The sequence below is a fragment of the Sitophilus oryzae genome, unplaced genomic scaffold (assembly GCF_002938485.1).
Source record: "Sitophilus oryzae breed Bouriz unplaced genomic scaffold, Soryzae_2.0 scaffold_1442_pilon_pilon, whole genome shotgun sequence".
Classification (NCBI taxonomy): domain Eukaryota; kingdom Metazoa; phylum Arthropoda; class Insecta; order Coleoptera; family Curculionidae; genus Sitophilus; species Sitophilus oryzae.
The window spans coordinates 4678090-4700240 of record NW_022146107.1 but is presented as its reverse complement, the minus strand read 5'-3'; the positions used below and the strand labels follow the sequence as shown (position 1 = coordinate 4700240).

The 22151-nt window shown below is 31.5% G+C and overlaps 1 protein-coding gene across 2 annotated transcripts; it reads left to right on the top strand.

Annotated features, from left to right (window-relative positions):
• Positions 1–225: 225 nt before the first annotated feature.
• Positions 226–20989, top strand: LOC115877102 (serine/threonine-protein phosphatase 6 regulatory ankyrin repeat subunit A-like). Of its 2 annotated transcripts, XM_030893192.1 has the most exons (20): positions 226–359; positions 433–520; positions 583–784; positions 843–1052; positions 1230–1354; positions 1408–1572; positions 7139–7430; positions 7491–7631; positions 11394–11659; positions 12132–12262; positions 12463–12538; positions 12598–12802; positions 13561–13687; positions 13744–13957; positions 14341–14428; positions 14495–14724; positions 14785–14947; positions 16114–16313; positions 18276–19202; positions 19348–20989. In XM_030893192.1, exons 1-20 carry the CDS (start codon positions 333–335, stop codon positions 19476–19478), a joined length of 4008 nt encoding a protein of 1335 aa, XP_030749052.1. In that variant the 5' UTR covers positions 226–332; the 3' UTR covers positions 19479–20989. The 2 variants fall into 2 exon arrangements, with proteins under 2 accessions (XP_030749052.1, XP_030749053.1); XM_030893193.1 differs by lacking the exon at positions 18276–19202 and having other exon boundaries at positions 19348–20987.
• Positions 20990–22151: the final 1162 nt, after the last annotated feature.

Below are 22151 nucleotides of genomic sequence, written 5' to 3'. Positions count from 1 at the left end.
GTTATGCTTGTCTTGGCCATTGTAATCGCCATCATATTCGCGCTGAGGTCTACATACAGGGGATATCAATAAGTAATAATGATATTTAATCCACTACAAAATTAATTTTATATATGATTTTCCATAAAGTATTTATTCTGTAGCTTGTCAAACGCCCAAAGATTTTCAAAGAATTTTAAGGAACCTCATAAATACTCTATGGATCTTTCTCATAAAAAATCAAAACAAGCAGCAGGAACTGACGTTTCAACTTCGTCCTTTAAAAATCCGTTTAGAGAAAATAATGCGATAGATAAATCTATTTTTGAGTTTTAGAACGCACAACAAATAACATGGTCATTTTACAATTAGAAGAACAGGTATTTCTCATTTAACTCTCTACTTTTAATTTTTAGGTTAATTATATTTTTTTTTACTTTATTTTTATTTCAGCCCCTTATTATACAAGCAATATTTGCCGGGGCTGTAGATGAGGCTCAAGACTTAATGACCCATCCCGATTACTATGCCAATTGTACAGGTATTTCTCCTTAAATTACAAACAATCTTATATAAGTTATTGATTTCACTAAAATTTTTTAGATTGTGAAAAAAGGACTCCCTTACATGCTGCAGCCTTTAAAGGCGAAGCCCAAATCGCAAATATATTACTAGAAAACGGAGCCCGTGTCAATGCTAAAGACAGTAAATGGATAACGCCTTTGCATCGGGCTTGTGCAGTAAATTCTGACGAAACTGTAGATATATTAATCAAATATCAAGCTGATGTGTGTGCTCGAGACAGGTAGCCTTTGTATTAGCATTATTATGTCATAAACACCACTGTATTCAATTTTTTTTAGATTGTGGCAAACACCTCTTCATATAGCAGCCGCTCATGACGCATATAATTGTGTAGAAAAACTTTTAAACATAGTTCCAAACCCAGATGTTACTGATAGATCTGGAAGAACTGCACTTCATCATGCTAGTTATAATGGAAACACTTTTGTAGCAGAATTGTTAATAAACCGAGGTTGCATAGTAAATGCTTGCGATAAAAAGGATTACAGGTAGGTTGAGAAATTTAATTTTTAATAATATGTCTATATTTCTTCAAAAAATGGTTAGGAATATTTTAAACGAAAACAGGCTTTTTTAAAAGGCAATAAAAAGAGCTCTTAATAATAAAGGAGAGTACAGGCCAAGTAAGTGATTTTTATTGATTTTCCTATATTGTTCTTTAACAGACCTCTCCATTGTGCTGTTCAAATGGGCCACATCGATACAATCGAAGTACTGCTACGTTATGGTGCCGATATAAATGCAAAGGATAGAAATCAGTATACTCCTCTACATGTAGCTGCAGCCAACGGTAATGAAACACTAAAAAACCGTTTTTAAATCAAATTAATCGAATACATTTAGGTTATGAAGCTGTCACAAGACTATTACTGAGCTCTGGAGCTGAAGTAAATGCTCAAAATGCATTTGGCAACACTGCCTTACACGTGGCTTGTCTGAACGGTCATTTAATCTGCTGCGATGAACTGGCCTTAGGGGGAGCGGATGTTGAATCTCTTAATTTTAGAGGTTAATATTTAAAATTGGTTAATATGAAAGACTATAATAGATATCTAAATAAAGGGAAACAAAACTGTTTAAATTTTATCTCGATCAAACATCGTTTTCAGTAAAAATCGATGATGCCAAATTTCTGCGGATTGCGTTAGATCTACGGCTCGTGTTTAAAAACGAAGTAGGTTATTATTATTACTAATGTACAGGGTGGTCGAAATTAGTCTGTTTTAACAGAGAAAACTTATTTCCTGCCTAAATGCCTAGAGCAAAACCGACATAGATGTCATGGGCTCGATTTCTGAGATACATTTAATGGCGTAACCCGCCTGTTGATATTTTCACTGCCAACAGAGATACAGGGTCTTTTTGAATTTTTTACCATTTTCAAAATTCCCCATAACTTTTTTATTTCGCGGAATAATAAAATTCTGTAAAAACATTCTTTTAAGCATAATCCAGTGGCGTAGTCAGTTTTTTTCTATACTTGCTCTTTTTGTCAGAAATAATAAAAAATACAATTTTTTAAATTGAAATCGTAGTTGGCTATGAACTTAAAAAAATGCTGGCGTTTAACCCTTTCCATCGATATAAAGTTATGGGTATCTATTTCTAATAATGAGATAAATATTAGGGTTTTATCTTTATATCGAAGCAGGCTTTGATTTTGAGTTGACCTATTTGCCTAATTATTTTTTATTACAATTTAATATTCTATATCATTATTTATCTGCATAATTAAAGACTTTTGAAAAGGTAAATTAACATTCTATTATTATTAATAATAGTAATTATTAGTAGTAGTAATTTTACAACTGAAATCGATACAATAAACTAAGAACAAAACTAAAAAAAATATTATTTGAGATATGATTTTGGTGCTTAATTTGACATGTTCAAATTAAGCACCTTCTTGTTGAATACACAATAAACATCTTGCACACAGAATTACAAGAATTTATTAGACGAAGTGGTTTTATAAGTAAAAAAGCTTGCCTAGTATCCTTCTGCAATTATTCTTTCGTCCCAATGCAATGGTTCTTCCAATATATATAAGGTCTTTTAATTTCCCCCAAAGTCGAAAGGAGTTAAATCACAGGACCTAGCAGGCCAAGATATGGGCCCTTTGTTCCAACCCCAATTCTCTCTAAATTCTCCATTTAATAGTTCAGTTGTAACCCTGGTGTTTTAATTGTAATTGGTAATACTAATATAGAATGTTGATTTACCTTTTCAAAAGTTTTTAATTATGCAGATAAACAATAATATAGAATATTAAATTGTAATAAAAAATAATTAGGTAACTAGGTCAACACAAAATCAACGCCTGCTTCGATACAAAGATAAAAAACTTAATATTTCTCTCATTCTTAGAAATAAATACACCTAACTTTATATCGTTGGAAAGGGTTAAACGCCAACATTTTTTTTAAGTTTATAGCCAATTATGATTTCCATTTAAAAAATTATATTTTTTATTATTTCTGACAAAAAGAGCATGTATAGAAAAAAACAGACTACGCCACTGGATTGTGATTAAAAAAGTGCCTTAAGAACGTTTTTACAGAATATTATTATTCCGCGAAACACAAAAATTATGGGCAATTTTCCAAATGGTAAAAAATTCAAAAAGACCCCGTATCTCAGTTGGTATTGAAAATATCGGTGTGTACGCCATTAAATGTATCTCAGAAATCGAGTTCATGACTTCTATCTCGGTTTTGCTCTATCTAATCAGGAAATACGTTTTCTCTGTTAAAACAGACCAATTTCGACCACCCTGTACAGTCATTATAACAGCACGCCACTAGTAAACCGAAAAGACAGAAATGCACACGAAACTCAACAGCGTTGCCATATTTGTGTCCAAACTCTTTTTAACTCATATTAAAGGGTTAAAATATGTATGATTGTAAACAAATAGAGTTTGATGAGTAGTGTTTTGTCTCCTCTTTATTCAGATGTCTTTGGTTAATATTATACCCTCAGATGCAAAAAAACGCACAGAAAAAAATGTATTCAAATTTATAATCAATATGTAATTATCAATACGACGTTACGACAATAGTCACCTAAGCCATCTTGTCATATTTAAAAATAACATTAATACGTAATGATAATTGAAAAAATTGCAAAATATTGGTGTCAAGTTCATTTCGCTCTTAAAAATTAACCAAGCCATGTATTGACACGAGCCAAAAAACAAAATACTGAGGAGTCATGGTTCTGACCGAAAAATAATGTTTTTGGAAAATTTACTCACGAAATTATTTCACAGGGTGTTTTAAAATTAGAGTAAAAATCAACCCTTTGATTAACCCTGTATAATAATCCAAATACTAAAGTTTATAGAAAACTGAGTTTACGAATTAAAGCTGATCCATTTATATCCTTGTTTATATATTCTTAAAGTTGGTCAACCTCTCGACAAAATGTGCTGCCTCTGGTGAACAAATCGTAAAGCTTTAAAGGAATGAAGCATGTGATTAGGGGCGGAGTCAAAAATATCGATTATTTGCGGTATTTCCCTCAGAGTAATGTAATAATATAGCTCGGATTTTTGCGAACTATAATAGGGCTCAGCTGATTAAGAAATTTAAACAAAACTATTATTTCATTGTTGATTTTCGATTATTTTTGCTGTTATTTTAAGGATTCTAAACCGTATTTAACAAAGAAATAACAATTTTCAATATGTTGGTACATTAATGCTAATTACTGGTAATTATTAATATTTAAAAAAGTTACATACACTTACTTTTATTTCGATTTGACCCAGGGCTATAAAATTTTATTTCATTCTTCGATCATTTTATTCTAAATTGAGGTTTTACGAATTTAAGGTAAATTTTTTTTTTGAAAACAAAACGTTTATACATTCTTGATTAATTTTTTCTTAATTAAAAATAAAACTTGGCACTTGTTTCAATAATATTATTTGACATTTAAATAAATATTATGTACTTAATACACCATTTAAATCTTTATTACACGAAATAAATCTTTCTTAGCGTAAAACATGGTCAGAGTCAAGTTTGCTTTAACTTTGTACCATATGAAAAAAAAACGGCGTCCAGTTGGCAGGGAAATGACGATCGACGACATTTCCCACATAAATTTACATATAAAATGACAGCGATCTTCATTTCATAGCCATCGCTGACGCCGTTTATTTTCGATCAAGAATTATAAAAACTGAAAATATCATTATGTTTTAACTCACAAAGCCTGTTAAACCATAAAACTTTCTAGTAGGTATATATTGTTTTATTAGGAGTAAAATGACAATTTTCGTGGCGAGACTGTAGGTTTGACATACAGCCGAAGCACAAAAAAGTCATTTTTACCGAATAGAACATGCTATTTTTTTAAACGCCACAAATAATGTTTTAAACAATTTCAAACGTTCCAAATAATATAAAAATATTTAAAACTCATACCTTTTAAGTAATTATCATTATACAAAAAAACAAGGTATGATATTGCGCAGGTTGGTCACCACGTCACAGGTGATAAACGGCAATATTGGTCGGCAAGCTCCACGCGCCAATTTCAAATTTTCAAACAGATGACACATAATAAATGTGTATAATATGTCATAACTTTTCAAATGTCCAGCTCGATGATTTTACATAACTTTAGGGGTTATTTAATTCTTCCCTATTTTAGGTCTTTTTTATTAGTGGCAATTCAACAATACGGATATTTTGTTGTATGGCATATGACGTCACAGGCGATATGCGCAAACTGAACGAAATTGGAGACGCTATCGACCATACCTTGTTTTCAAGTTTTCTTTGTACCATGAGTAATTATATATCGAGAAACTATGGTTACGGCTCGTTGAATTTGAGACTTATGTTATTTTAATAATATATTTTCATACTTTTATGCTTAGGCGTAAAGTGCTTTACTTTTATGCCTACGCGTTAAAATGACTTTTTTATATTGTCAATCACGTCGCAAAAATTAATACTTTTGTGACGTTTGAAAAAAAAATAATATTTTGAAACTAACTGGTATATTTTTCTGCCATAACTAAGTTATTATACAGTGGTAAATGATAAGATCATATTGAAATACGCTACTGGGTAAAAAAAATTGGCTAAATTTTATCAATAATACTCCATTTCAAAAGTTATTTTCCAAAATAATTAATATTTTTTAATAATTGATTGCAATTAATATTATTTGACTAGTTTAATTTGATTAATTAATAAGACTATATTAATTTCATTTAAAATAAATTTGATCAGATTTTTTTCGTATATTCAACTACCAGAAAAGTAGAAGGAAGATTATAATGTATCTATCACAATATTTAAAAGAATTACTACAATAATTATTAGAAGAACAAAAAGAAAAAAATACCCAAATACCTTCACCTTCTACTCAACTACAAAATAAATGAATATAATCTCTAACACTACACAAACTACTTCTTGTATTCTACACTAAACAAATTATCAAACTTATTAATTAATCAAACATAAAGAAAAATTAACCAAATTACCCCTTCACCTACTACTTAACTTCAAAATAAAATATAAAAACACTACTAAATTTCTTCTGGTAGTCTACACTAAACATTATAATCAAACTTAATAAATTAATCTAATTTTACATTACAACTACAAAGAAACAACTACAATAATTATTAGAAGAAAAACAAAAAGAAAAAAATACCCAAATACCTTCACCTTCTACTCAACTACAAAATAAATGAATATAATCTCTTACAAGAACACTACACAAACTACTTCTTGTATTCTACACTAAACAAATTATCAAACTTATTAATTAATCAAACATAAAGAAAAATTAACCAAATTACCCCTTCACCTACTACTTAACTTCAAAATAAAATATAAAAACACTACTAAATTTCTTCTGGTAGTCTACACTAAACATTATAATCAAACTTAATAAATTAATCTAATTTTACATTACAACTACAAAGAAACAAGAAAATATCTTAAAACTACAAGAAATAAAACTTCGATACGTGCGACCAGTATAATAGATCAAGCGGACAAAGAATATAAAATACTTTAAAATGTGCATTCAGAAAGAAAAAATATCTGGAAAATTATCTAAACAAACATTTTTTTTTTTTTCTTATCAGTGAAAAACATCGACCTCGTCGGCCTTGCGGAATTTGTCGGGTATTTACAATGGTCGAATTGTATAATTACCAGCTTTTATAGCATATCTAATAGACAAAAAGTATCTGGTCGATTAGTAACCAATTGGCACAGTCCGAAAATTATCGATTTTTATTTTCTCTGTTTTTATTGGCCGCTTCAAAATTCAGAGTAACAAAAAATATTTTTCTCTAGTAAAAGACTGTGAAATACGCCCCGCCATCTGGTGCTTTACATCCATAAACGTCTTAGGTTGAGCTACTTTAAAAATTCATATACAAGGATTTATATACAGTTTGCTAAAAAAATCAGAAAAATAGAGCTAAAAATAAAAAAATATTACACTTTGAATTTTACAAAAAAAATTCAGTTGCCTTTTTTGCATCTGAGTGTAGTAATAATGAAGATTATAATTATTGTTTATTGGTGTCTTATAGGACAGACTCCATTGCATGTAGCAGCTTCTTCGACGCATGGAGTTGATTGTCTGACATTTTTATTAGCCAAAGGTGTTGATATCAATAAATGTAGTGCTGATGGCAGAACGCCTTTGCATATGACTGCCATTCATGGTAGATTTACCAGAAGCAAAACGCTGATTGATCGTGGTGCTTATATCGATTGTGCCGATAAAAATGGTTCGACTCCTTTACATATCGCTGCTCAGTACGGGCATGATATACTATCAAATACTTTGTTAAGTGTTGGGGCCAGCCCTACTAAAAAAGGGTATTTTTTTTGCTTCCCGGGTATTTGATTTTATATTATTTTTGTGTATGTTTTGTGTAGGTATGAAGGAAGGACGCCGTTACATATGTGTTGTTTATCTGGCTATGTAGAGTGTTGTAGGAAATTTTTACAGACTGGAGTGGATTTGAATGAAAAAGATGATAGTGGAAGAACGCCTAGTCATTGTGCTGCTTATAAAGGGTAAGTAAATAAATATCAGTAGAATTTATTTTGCAAAATCTAACAATTAAACTAATAGAAAAATAATATTTTAATTGTTATTTCATTGTTAGAGCAAACCTGCGTTTGCGAGTTTAATCTTTAAATATTATACTAGGTATAGTAAACGCCACGAATGTTTGGGAGTGATTTATCGCTTGATGAAGTTAGAATCGACAGGCGCGCTATCATTTTTACATTAAGAACGTAAATTTTTACCGCAGACGTAGGTTTTTAAAGACCCGGTCTAATCATCTGCCTGCGCTCCCCCTACTTATTCTAAAATGTTAACGTGATTGACAAAGACAATACTATATCGCGTTTCTTTGATTGATTCGTTTTTTTGCGTCAGTCCATTGATGTGCTTGCAGTGCGACCGATGGGGCATTCCATTTTATATTTATAACCAAATATATGTTTTGACAAGACTTTGACAGTTAAAACAACAAATTACAACAGATTATATATTGATTATTATATGACTTGAAACACCACGGCACTGGAATTAAGTTTTATGTGACCTTGAACCGATTAGTTCACATGATAGCGACCTTTGAATAAGAAGACTAAGGAAGGAGCATATCAAAATCTTAGGTACACCGCGATGGGCCTCAAATATGGCCGACTTAAATTCCGGTTTATCAGTGTCGTTCTAATTTTATTTAAAAAATGTAAAACTATGATGTAGGGTAGACGTGGGGTAGACTCAATAATTCGTTGTTTTATTTTACGTTGTGAATAAATGTTGGTAGTTATTAAAATTGTTATAAAAATATATAATTGTAATAAAAATAGATAAGTTATAATAAGTATTTATTAACACAAACATCCGATACGCTACTGAAGCAGGTAAGTCAAATTAACATATCTAAATTCTTTGACATTAAATCTTTGACAAGTAATAAATAAAAGCTAAAATGCAAGAAAAATATATAATTTAGTTAATTTAAGTGAATTTCATAAATGATCGGTTTACTACACGTATGTATATTATACCTATAGTCACTTACTAGCGAAAAGTTGTTCCATTATTTCACTCAATTTTTGCCGAGATCTACCGCACGCTACACAACCAACTATTTTAGAGTCTTTTTCGATAAATCGCGATAGTGTCACTGTTAATTTAAGTTCTGCCACAATTTCCATCTAGATTTACTACCTTTATACAACTATCAGTAGTAGAATAAATAATAAATAACATAAAATAAGCTCCGTAAAGACTGACAAATCCACAAAATTTCAAATCAAATTCAAATGTGTCAAATGAATCGTCAAACAGAACTGTCAAGGATCCCCACCTTAGAGTGCTTTTATGGTGCTTTTTCCGCCTCCTTCCTTAGTCTTCTTATTCAAAGGTAGCGACCGATGAATCACTCCCAAACATTCGTGGCGTTTACTATATATAATTGTCTCTGTATGTTTTGTATAGCTTAACAGTTTGAGTTAATAATAATCAGTTGTTTAGTTTTTATTATTAGTATTATTAAAACTTTATAACTGCTACAACTACACATACCTACCTACTCTTCTACGGTTCTCAATTATCTAATTCTTTAACCAATTCTGAAAAAATCTAAAAGAATTATTTTTATAAGATGGCTCACCCCTATAACTTTTTTATTTATTTTTTTAGACAAAAAAGACAGATTTGATACGATTGATTGACGTATTCAATTGATTTGTATTTGATCCTGTTTCACCATAAATAACTACAATTATTGATTTTTTGACACCCCCGGTATTTTTCGAGGTATTTTTATTACTTTATTCCATAGAAAAATACACTCTGAATAGAATGACATATCATATATCAACTATCAAGTGTGGTGGTACCACAGATTAGGTGTACTATACCCTGCTGGCAAGCGAACCTTTAGGTCGGCGTTTACATGTATAGGAGTGAGTCGTTATGGCAATCTAGTAAGTCGGAGTGAGCAAAAATACGAAGTATTTATTACATAACTACTTAGTCTGACGCTAGATTCCATGCGCTTGGGAAAATACTCGCCTTCTATCTTTATTCAGTACATCTTATTTTACTAAGCGTGTTGACCGTACTCTTCGTACACATGAAAACCGGCACCCAAGACCAGAAATGCCGACCCTTAGTATGTATACAGATAAAAATCTTGTCCCTAATTCGCGGAACGAAAATTGTTTTTTATGACGATGAGCAAACGAGTAAAATTTCCTGTGCGCAAAAATAAACTCGCGTTTAAACAGCGTAATAACTGGGCCGGTCACAATTTGCCGACGCTGTGCACAATTTTAGAAGCCATAAGTGGGCGTGCTATGTGCGCAAACTAGTAACCTAACTAGTGCGCGACTCCGAAAATTGGAACCACGAAAAACAATGCTTTTGACGATAAGTTTATAATCTGTATAATCTGTGGTGGTACCAAATTATTCTTAAAAAAATGTTTTTTTCTAAATGGGCCACCTTCGTTCCATTTAAAAAAATTGATATATGATTAAAAATACGATTTGGGCACTGGCCAGGACAAGACACGAAAAACAATAGACGAACAAATCTATTTTTCCAAGGCATCTTGATTAAAAATTAGTGTTTTTAACACAGCCATGATATTCTAGATTGAAATTTAAAATATCATTTTTTAAGCGAAAATGTCAAAAGTGGCCATATCATATGCCATTCTATTCAGAGTGTCATTTTCTATTGAATAAAGTAAAAAAAAATACCGAGGATGCCATTTTAAAATCGAAAGTTGTAGTCATTTCCCGTGAAACAGGAAGTGGCCAAAAACAATTGAATACGTCAATCGCTCCTAATTTATATCATATATAGTAACAAACCAAATCTCCTTTGAAAAGGTCTGCTAGTAATTTTTTTTAAGCTTATAGTATCACAACACAATTTATTTAAACCAAAAATAAACGAATGACAATGTCAAGAAATAAACAAATAAATGTGGCACCTTAATATTTTTTACAGCAGAGTTACCATCTGAATTCCGAGAAATTTTAATTCCAGTTAGTCAGCCCGGCGCCGAATACGTCAATGGTTGGCAACAATGAATTTAATAATCGTGCCTTGGATTACGTAACTAAAAGTTTAATTGGTATTGCTTATCTTTAATTTCAAGTTTCTAAAATCAAACAAAAATTCATACCCACCTGCGTCCGTGCGTCGTTCTTCGTTCCGTCACTCCAGGCATATTGAAATATCACCTGTCATTTTTGAAATAAACCAATATGACTGGTTAAAAACAACAACAGTTAACAAAAAAATTTAAGTACTTTTTTTAGTAAAATAAATGGATTGGTATGGGTGTCATAGTGTCATCTGCCTTTTTTCTGTCATCGTCTGTCGAAATCTAAGTCTAAGGTTACTATATTAAACAGGTTGCCTCGTAACTTTTAGACCAACAGGAACGAAGCGGCAACTACGTCACAGGTATGCTACAGAACGTATAAAATCATAGATAAAGGAATAAAAAATAAAATGCAACGGACAAAGAGAGATAAATGGGCAATGTAATAAAGAAAACAAACATCAATCAACTGAAAACTGTGGATGCCATACACAATGATTATCGATTCAAAAATGCACTGTCGGACTATCGGCAGTTTTTATCCCTTTATCTATGATCGGCCGCATACCTGTGACGTAGTTGATGACGTTTCCGATAACGGCGGATCGAGTTACAAGACAACCTTATCTTTTAATAACCTTGCCCCGACTCGTAAATCAGAGTATAGTACAAAATATAATTATTGTTTTAGATCAATTGAATGCCTGGATCTCTTAACAAGTAACGGTGCCGATTTTAAATTAAAAGACAACTTTGACAGACTGCCTTTACACTACGCCGCAGCCCAGGGACATTTTCAGTGTGTCTTCACGCTGGTAGGTATAGGTAGCCCTATAAACGATAGAGATATAGAGGGATGCACTCCACTGCATTTAGCTGCAGCTTACGATCACCAGGCTAAGTGCGTAGAGTACTTATTGAGTCACAAAGCTGATACTAAGATCACCGACAATAAAGGTACGTTAACATTTAGAGAAAAATTATTAGATAAGTCTCATTCAGGAGCCTCGAAATTAGTGATTTCAGTAAGCATAGAAGTTTGTTCCTGTAAGTTCAATGTAAGCATTCAGAACGTCAAAATTAGTGGTAGTAATTTTCAGTTAGTAGAAAAAAGTTAACAAACTTGTAACTTTTGCCACTAATTATACTTTAAAATTTGCGAGAAATATCATTTTGACCTTTGATTATCATCTGTCAATAGAAATTGTGGTTAGAAATTAAAATTTTATTGTTTTATATGCTAATTATTCTCTATGGATACAACTGTCTACCGCAAGCTGTTGCTAGAATCTTCTATTAATCTTAATTGTATTTTTTGACATTATTGATTGTAAACTCTTAGGTATAATTCAATTTAGTAGTTTATTTCACTAAGTTCGAGGTTTTAATGAAGCATTATGATTAATTAATATTTTTATACTTATCTTAGGATTTTCTGCACTTCATTATGCCATAGCTTGTGGTAACATTGAAGCAGTTAAGTTGTTAATAGACATTGTTGAGGATACGGTGTTTCATAAAGGAGACGGATCTCCTGACGTCACACCACTCCACCTAGCGGTAAGTGATGTAAATGTTGATAAAAAAAACGTTACGTGTAGACGAGGCTTTACATAGAAATAATACAATATGATCGAAAAAAAAACCGTGTCAGCGATGTCTATGAAATAACGATCGCTGTCATTTTATATATAAAATTTTTGGATCATATGGTATTATTATACCTTTTTCCTTTTGTATAAGTATATACGTTTTTACAGGCTAAACTTGGAAATGTAGAAGTCCTAAAATCAGTTCTTACTAAATATAACGACGTTAACATACAGACAAACCAAGGTAAGTACTTAATATTAAAAACTACAACATTATACAGGGTATTAAACGTATATTTGTAGGTATAACACCGCTGATATTAGTTGCCAGAGAAGGGCACATCCAAAGCATTCATTTCTTGTTAAGATTCGGTGCCAAAGTTTCACTCAGTGACAACATAAATTTAATGACAGCCGTGCATTACAGTGCCAAAAATGGACACTCGCTATGTTTGACCCTGCTGCTTCAAAACAGCGAGAGTCAAGAAGTTGTCAATATGCTTGACAGGTAATTTTTGACAACAAAGAAAATTCAATTTTTTTGTACATTACACACTCCACAATGTGATATTACACAATTGTTCAAGTCCCTACTTAAAAAAAACAAAAAAATACACGTAAATATAACATTTGTTATTAATGGACTTGGTCACTTTCTCTTGTACACTAACTATATTCCTATTTGGTCATTTTAGAAGTACGGTCTGGATTTTAACGTGTAAGACAGAGAATAATATAAATGACCGGTTGTTGACAGAGAGAGACAAAATCAAAAGTGGCATACAGTGTTACCGGCTTTAACATTTGTAGGAAAATTTGTGTAGAAAAAAATTAACTATGTTAAAAACTTTCATGTATACTTCTGAAATGAAGATTATATATCTAAACTAAATATAATTTATTACATCTGTAGTAAAATGAGCAACTAATTGTGAAAAATAAGGTTCCAACCCTAGATGCAACATTAAACGCCTACTTGTGCGGTTTGAACTTTTGATGCAAAATCCGGCAATACCGCATAGAAAAAATGTATCCACCCAACTTTTATCTCTTTTTAATACATTTGATTTTCCATTAAGCTACCCACATCACTGTCTTACACGTTAAAATCCAGACCAGACAGAAAAAATTACCACATCGGTATGTTTCAGTGTCTTAATAACAAATTAAGAGTCTTGAGAAAAATATTTCATCATAAATCATGAATAATATGGATCTTCTGGTTTTAAATAAATCAATTTTCAACTTTATTGAAATGATTTTTAGGCAACAACGTACAGCATTAATGTTAGCAGTATCTGGAAACCATATCGAATGTGTTCAAGCCCTTTTAAAATGCGGGGCAGATCCTAATATCGTAGACAAGGACGAACATTCTTGTTTATTTCGAGCGGTAGTAGTTTTTCGTTAATTTTTCTTTATTTTTAAAAATATTAAATAACATTTCAGGTAGTCAATGGTCAGCACGATGTCGTGCAACTTCTGCTAGTGAACAAAGCGGAAGTTAAAACAAGAGACGTCAACGGTAAGACGGTTCTTCATTTAGCAGCTGCGTGCGGGCATTTGAAGTGTCTACAGTTAATTACCGATTATATGGAAGAGGGAGACATTTTAAGTAGAGATAATCAAGACTGTACTGTTCTGCATTGGGCGTGCTATCATGGTGAGTGTCACTGTTCTCCTTTCTTGAGTTATAACTTATCATACAGACTCAGGGCTTTGAGAAAAGCCAGTATCTGAGACCATTTATATAACTAATACTAATTAATAACTACTAATATATAAACTTCAATAATTACTAATAAACAATATAATATAATTTAATTGACTGTAAATTGAATTGTAATTTCTGTATTATTAATCCGGTAAATGATGGAGAAAAGCAATTGTGATTGATTAACATTTTGAATAATGACAAGTGACATCTGTCTAAAAAAGACAGCGATTTAGAGTAGGATAACGCCTCCCTTAATACAGCACATCCTTGCCACATCTTTCGCATGACGTATAAATGTTGATATTTTATTTATATTATTTGTTTTATAGGACATATGAACTGTGTAGAACATTTGCTGTCAAAAAACGTGTTCAAGGAGTTGATAGGAAACTGCTATTCCCCTGTACATTGCGCAAGGTAAATTTACTCTCTAATTTTTTTAAAAATACATGTTTTTTTTTAATTTTTAACTATATTTCACAGTTTTTCTGGTTCTGAAATGTGCCTGGAACAGTTGATAAATTATTTTGGTAAAGAAGTGGTGCATTTGCGTGATGAGAAACAAAGAACTCCCTTACATATAGCCGCCGTTCACGGTCACACAGAATGTGCCAAGTTGTTACTAAGTAATGGGGCACAGTCTCAGGTCGTAGACGAGGAAGGGAGGACTCCGTTTATTGTTGCAGCTCAGTATGGACAATCAAATGTTGCAGGTAAGAAGGAGATATATTTTTAACTAACGTTATATTTCGTGTATTTTTTTTATTTTCTAGAACTGCTTCTGACGCACAACATAGATTTAATGGCCTGCGACGGATGCGGCAACACTGCCTTACATTGGGCGTGCCTTAAGAGACATTATCACACTGCCTTGTTGATTTTGGAACACTGCCTTAACCCCGATATGGTCAACGTACCGAATAGTGATAGAAAAACGTAAGTAAATTTTACTGGTAGGAATTCTTTACAATTTAATAGTATATAGCCAGGCATACGCATACTAAGGGCTGGCAAATGTTAGTCTTGGGTCGAGATTTCCGTATGTAAGAAGAGTACAATGCGTTTATAATGTACTGAACAAAGACAGAACAGTAAAAACTGTTCTCTCAGTAAATACGTTGCCAAACGTTTGAAATAAACCGAGAAACTGTGAGATTCGTCGCGGTCCCAATCAGTACCATGTCCAGTACTTAAAATTCTACGATTCTACGATTTAATTACGTCTCGTGATACTTTATTTGTTTATTTATTAACGAGTCGTCGTAATTTTTTCTATAGCCTGTAAATTTTTAAGTGCAAGTTAGGAACACTTGCACTTTTGGTAAAAATAAGTGGAATTGAGTTGGTGTTCGACAGTGGTCGCGCTATTAGAACTGTGAATTCAAAAATCGATATCTCGAAATCCATTAGAAATAAATGATTGTATTTTTTTTTTCAAAAGCTTTTTTAATATTTCTGCTATATTTTCTTCACAGACAGTATGTGAAAATATTTATAAATAAAAAAGTTACATGATTGCTGAAAATTGCAATGCACTTAAAGTAAATGGATGGGTTTTTTATGTATAAATTTTGAATGAAAAAAAACAAGCCTATCGAATTTTTCTTATTTAAACATCTTGTAAAAGATCCGAGCTTCAAAATAAAAAAAAAAGTTTCAATATCTAAAGTAGTTCTTGAGTTATCGCGTATTATGTATTAAAAAGTTCAGCTTTTAAATAATCGCGATTACTGACGTTTTCTCGTTATAAAAAAATGGATACCCTAACGATATCCTTATAATTTCATTTCAGATGCTGAGAAACATATCTAGTGATTTTATCTAGTTATCTTTTCGAAAATAAAAGTCTTTTAAAAATAAGCGGTTTGCGATCGTGATTTTACTTTACTTGATAGGGAAAGCCGTACCGGAGAAATGTGGCAACGCCGCAACAGCCCACCGTCGCATTTCTCTCACTCCGACTTAATAAGATCCCTATGCGATTTACTTCCTTCCACACACGTAAATACCGACCCAAAAGTAAGAGTTGCCAGCACTGTATACTGGGCGATGCAATTTCTATGTCACACAGTATAGTTATATTTTTTTTTTGTTTTTTTCAGGCCATTACATTTAGCTGCTACTAATGGACTAGTCGATGTAACAAGAGAACTTTTGAAGAAAGGTGCTAACGTTCTAGCTATCGATAACGATGGACTGACCCCAGCTCTATGCTGCGCATCGAATTTTAATGTAGCTCAGTGCCTTGCTTTGATACTGCGAACTTTACCCGATTTTTTGGGAAAAGAATCCACACAAGCGGGTATGTATACAGGTTGTCCTATATACATGGTGAGCCTAATAGTATTCGAAAAACTTCAGCAGCATATTCTGCAGCCTAAATTAGTAAAAAAGTTTGTATAAATGTCCTAAAATGCTTCGTTTTAGAGATACAGGTCGTAAAAGTTTATTTTTATTTCGATTTTTTTCAAATAACTTCTGAACTAACGTCGATATTTGAATGAAAATTGGTGTTTGGGTATTTTTTGACATAAGAAATTTGATTTCGATGTCAATATGACTCCTACTTGTAGGGGGCGCCACCTACATATGTTTAAACCTTTGAATAAGAAGACTAAGGAAGGAGCATAATGCTATCCATGTATTCATGCATGGTGGGCGGAAAAGCGCCATAAAAGCACTCTAGGGTGGGGATCCTTGACAGTTCTGTTTGACGATTCATTTGACATATTTGAATTTGATTTGAAATTTTGTGGATTTGTCAGTCTTTACGGAGCTTATTTTATGTTATTTATTATTTATTCTACTACTGATAGTTGTATAGAGGTAGTAAATCTAGATGGAAATGGTGGCAGCACTTAAATTAACAGTGACACTATCGCGATTTATCGAAAAAGACTCTAAAATAGTTGGTTGTGTAGCGTGCGGTAGATCTCGGCAAAAATTGAGTGAAATAATGGAACAACTTTTCGCTAGTAAGTGACTATATAATATACATACGTGTAGTAAACCGATCATTTATGAAATTCAGTTAAATTAACTAAATTATATATTTTTCTTGCATTTTAGCTTTTATTTATTACCTGTCAAAGATTAGATGTCAAAGAATTTAGATACGTTAATTTGACTTACCTGCTTCAGTAGCGTATCGGATGTTTGTGGTAATAAATACTTATTATAATTTATCTATTTTTATTAGAATTATATATTTAGAACAATTTTAATAACTACCAACATTTATTCACAACGTAAAATAAAACAACAAATTATTGAGTCTACCCCACGTCTACCCTACATCATAGTTTTACATTTTTTAAATAAAATTAGAACGACACTGATAAACCCGAATTTAAATCGGCCATATTTGAGGCCCATCGCGGTGTACCTAAGATTTTTGATATGCTCCTTCCTTAGTCTTCTTATTCAAAGGTTTAAACTGATTTGAAGAGGAATGACTTTTCATTCCTACCTGTATGAAACTACTGAGTGAAAAAATATACATTTTCTGCGTTTTCTACGTTAAAAAGGGCTCTTGGCAAAAGTCGCTACGATTAACCTTTCTCAAGATATTTGCAATTTAACTTATCAATACGTGTCATTATTTACCAAAAATAATTATTTGACTGAAATGATAAATTTGGGAACTTTTTTTTAAATTAATCATAATCTTTTCTAGAAAAAAATGATGATGAAACAGTTTCTGTTGAACATTTGACACAAAAACATTTCACTCTTATAACTATCTAGTCAAAATTTTCAATTTTTGTTAATGACATATATTGATTATTTCAATTGTAAATATCTCGAGAACCATTAGCCATAGCAATTTTTACGAAGAACGTTTTTTACGTAAAAAACGGCGAAAATTCATATTTTTTCCCTGAGTAGTTTTATACAGGTACGGACGAAAAGTTATTCCTCTTTAAACCAGTTTAAAAATATGTAGGTGGCGCCCTCTAGAAGTAGGAGTCATATTGACATCGTAATCAAATTTCCCATCTCAAAAAACTCCCAAAAACCAATTTTCATCCAAATATTTTAGTTAGTTCAGAATTTATTTGAAACAAATAGAACTAAAAATGAAACATCTGCACCTTGTATCTACGAAACGAACCATTTTAGGACATAAATTTATACGAACTTGATTACTTATTTGTATCTGCAGAATATGCTGCTGTAGTTTCCCAAATTCAATTCCGACTACCCTGTATACAACTGTAACCTAACTATGATTCAGTAATCCATATAATTTTCCATTTTCCAGCGAAGAATCTATGTTCCCAACCTTCCTTATTATTCCCGAGATTCCCTAACTCAGCAAACTCCCAAATCAATAAGATCCAAACCGAAAAACCTATTCTTAGTAAAAATAGATCAAAAAAATCACAATTTCTTTCAAACCCCAATACAACCAAGCCAGACCTGAAAATTGATTCTAGCCTAGATTTTTTTATCAAAGAAGTCGATAATACTCATAGAAATAAAGACAAAGATGGAATTATTCCTAAAATACTGTTAGAAAAACGAGGTAAAGAATTACATAGGTCTGAGAATGACATTTCTATACCAAACAGCATGGACTTAAATATACACAATTCAGAAAAAATGAAAAAACAAAATTCCGCAAAAAATGACCTTGACGTGGAAGTTAAAGCTGAAAATAAAACTATAGCCAGACTTTCATGTAAAAAATGCGATTTAACGTCAAGCAAATGTTTGGACTGTCAGATGCAAGACGTCCTTAAAAAGCACGTAACAGGGAACAGTTCCAATAAAGAGTTTTTTGATTTTGTACAGAACATAACTGGTGGTAGTTTAAACGTATCTATAAAAAATAGGTTTACTAGGGTTATGAATATGTTTAAAAAAAAGTACGTTGGTAGCCCTGAAGGGAAAATGGTTGTATCAAAAAAGCCAGCGATTAACGTTGGGTGTTCGCATGGTAATATTGCCCCGAATTTTTGTACAGACAAAAATAAAAAAAGCCACAAGACAAAAGAAAAAAACGGCGTCAAGTTGAAAATAAATAAATCTCTGGAGGAATCTAGTAAGCTTGTTGAAAATAAAGCTTGTTCACGTGTGAACTGTGTTTCTAAATTATGTGATATTGATGTAGATAAAAGCGAAGATAGAATTATTGCTAATAATTGCGAAACTAAATCTCTGGATGTTTGTGATAAAAATTACATAGGTATAAAAAAAAGTCGTGCTAAAGTTTTGTGTAATATATTCTTTTACAAATATACAGGGACGTTAAAAAATAGCCGCTATAAATAGATTTCAACGTCCTAAATGTATATAAAATAATGACTTATTATTTTTTTTTTATTTTGTAGATCCCATATCTGTGTTGGACACTAGTACCATGGAACTAGCTTTAAAATTGTCGATGTCAAACATCTCTAATTTAAATAATGAGAGTAAAAATTTCGGATCAAATCATTCCAGTGATAATGAATTTTATTAACATATACATATTGCGATGTTAATTTTTTTGGTTTTGTTTTATTAAAGTCAAACTTGGTGCAAAGGGTTCGTTCAGTATATTAAATATATTTAACAGTAAACCAAAAAACAAGAGAAGTGTCTACATTATTTTAAATATAAAAATTTTATTTTATTTGGTTTGGATGTTGTAAGGTATAGAATGTTTAACCATCGTTCATCGTCACGTCATATATTTTGTCGCATTTCGTAAATTACTGCTTATTCTTTTTAGTAATTGTCATTGTCATTTGATTTGGGGTTATAATTTTATTGACGGACATCGATCAGTGTCAAAATTAGAATTTGGTTGTTTCTGTAAAACAAAATTCAAATTATTTTATTGCAATAAATACCTCAAAGATATAGCGAAAATGAACAAGCAGAGCTCATTGCTAAGCTTATAAATTATTTTTCTCGAGAAAGAGACGCTGGTAGAACGACTCTTGTCCGTGGACGCCGTATATGAAGTAAGAACAATGCAAATGTGTAATATTTCGATGTAAAATACAAATTGATAGCGTTTTAAAATAATATAGCGAGTTGCTGGATGCTTTAGAAATAAGAATTTCAACAGTCCAAAGGATTGGAATTACAGGGATCGTAACTGATGAAGAGTTCAAGAAAAATTAATAAATGCCGCAAAAAAACGGAACTTGCTCAATCAATAATATAGGAACGTACTTAACATTTTCTAAACAATATGAACTGATCTCAGACACACCTTAAAACTCATATTTGACACATAATGATGACGTAACGGGGAACGATGGCTGAACAGTCTTTCACTTCTATAAAAAATCTAAAATTGACAGACAAATCTTGGGGACGGGACGTCACGTCTGAATAACTGACACGTCTGGTAACTTTAGCTCTAAATAAATTTTTATCAACCCTTTTTGCTAAGACCTTTATTGTTAGTGATAATCCACTTTTTATGTATTTCTAAGGTCATATATACCGGGTGATTATATATTAAAAAGTGGCTCGCCTTTAGACCCTTATACCTTCTCTATTTTTTAAACAAAAATCGAGATTTGGTATGGATTGATTGACGTATTCAATTATTTTCGGTCACTTCCTGTTTCACCGGAAATGACTACAAGTTTTGATTTTTCCTCTGTATTTTTTACTTTATTTGATAGAATTTTCGCTTAAAAATAAATAGTTTTTTTTTGAATTTCAATCTAGAGTGTCATGACTGTGTTCATAACGAAAGTTTGACGCGAAGTATCAACTATGTGGTACCAAATTATTCCTAAAAAATTATTTTTCCCAAATATGCTAATGAGCCAACCTGGTTCCAATTGAAAAAAAAATAGTTATGATTAAAAATGCGATTGGTGCATCTTTTAAATGGTCAGAAACCGTCAAGAAAAACATTAGACCATCAAATGTATTTTTCCAAGCCTCCTAGGTTAAAAATTATTGATTTTATCACAACCATGGTTTAGCCACTTTAGATTGAAATTTAAAATACTATTTTTTAAGCAAAAATGTCAAAAGTTGACATACGATATGTCGTTCTGTTCAGAATGCCATTTTATATCAAATAAATTCAAAAAATGTCTAGGGTACATTTTAAAAATCAAAAGTTCTAATTGGATCCGTCAATCAATCCTGATTTATGTCATAGGCTAACATAACAAATCTCGTTTTTTATCGGAAAAAAATAAATAGGGATGAGCCACGTTTGAAAAACACCCGGGTGCGTCTCAAAAGTGGCTCACCCCTATAAGTTTTTTATTTTTTTCAAATAAAAAACGAGATTTGGTATGTTAGTATATGACATAAATTAGGATTGATTGACATATTCAAATGTTTTTTTGTCACTTCGTGTTTCACCAGAAATTACCACAACTTTTGATTTTTAAATGGTACCTTCGGTCTATTTTTACTTTATTCGATAGGAAATCATCAGATCAATTCTAATTTATGTCATATACTAACATACAAAATCTCGTTTTTTTATCTGAAAAAATAAAAAAGTTATAGGGAGTGAGCTACTTTTGAGACGCACCCGGTATGCTCTTATACAAAGGATGTTATAAATTTTAACAGAACGGAGAACTTTTAATGAAATTTGTTGTGAATATTTTTATTTATAAATGTGCTGTGAAGCCACAAAAAAATATTGTGATGGAGAAACAAGTTTGCAGAAATATAAAAAGATAAATGATCAAGGCATTATTTTTGCGTTGGGGTAACTTTATATTTATTTTTTTTTAACTGTTAATTTAAACTTTACTATATCTAAAGGCCCCCATACACTTAGTTTTTTTTTACATGGTTTTAACCGAACGGGTAGGACTGTTCAGTTAAAAACGTCGGTGTATGTGAGTGTTAAATTTATAATAAATGCCTTATTTCAAATTAGTACAATTAAATATTAAATTTATTTAGAGAAATGTGATATATACATATGAAGTGCAATGTTGAAGGACTGAAACTCGAGCGAATTAATAATAATTTTCTTTTTTTTTAATATATATATATATTTGAAATTTTGATTAAAAAGTGACTTAACACAGGGTATATGTATTACTGTCATATACTAAATTTTGTATACTAATATTCTGTATATTTTGCAAGCTTTTACTCCGATTATAAGTACTTATATTTATCAACTTTCTATAGTAACTAGTCTTCATTAAAT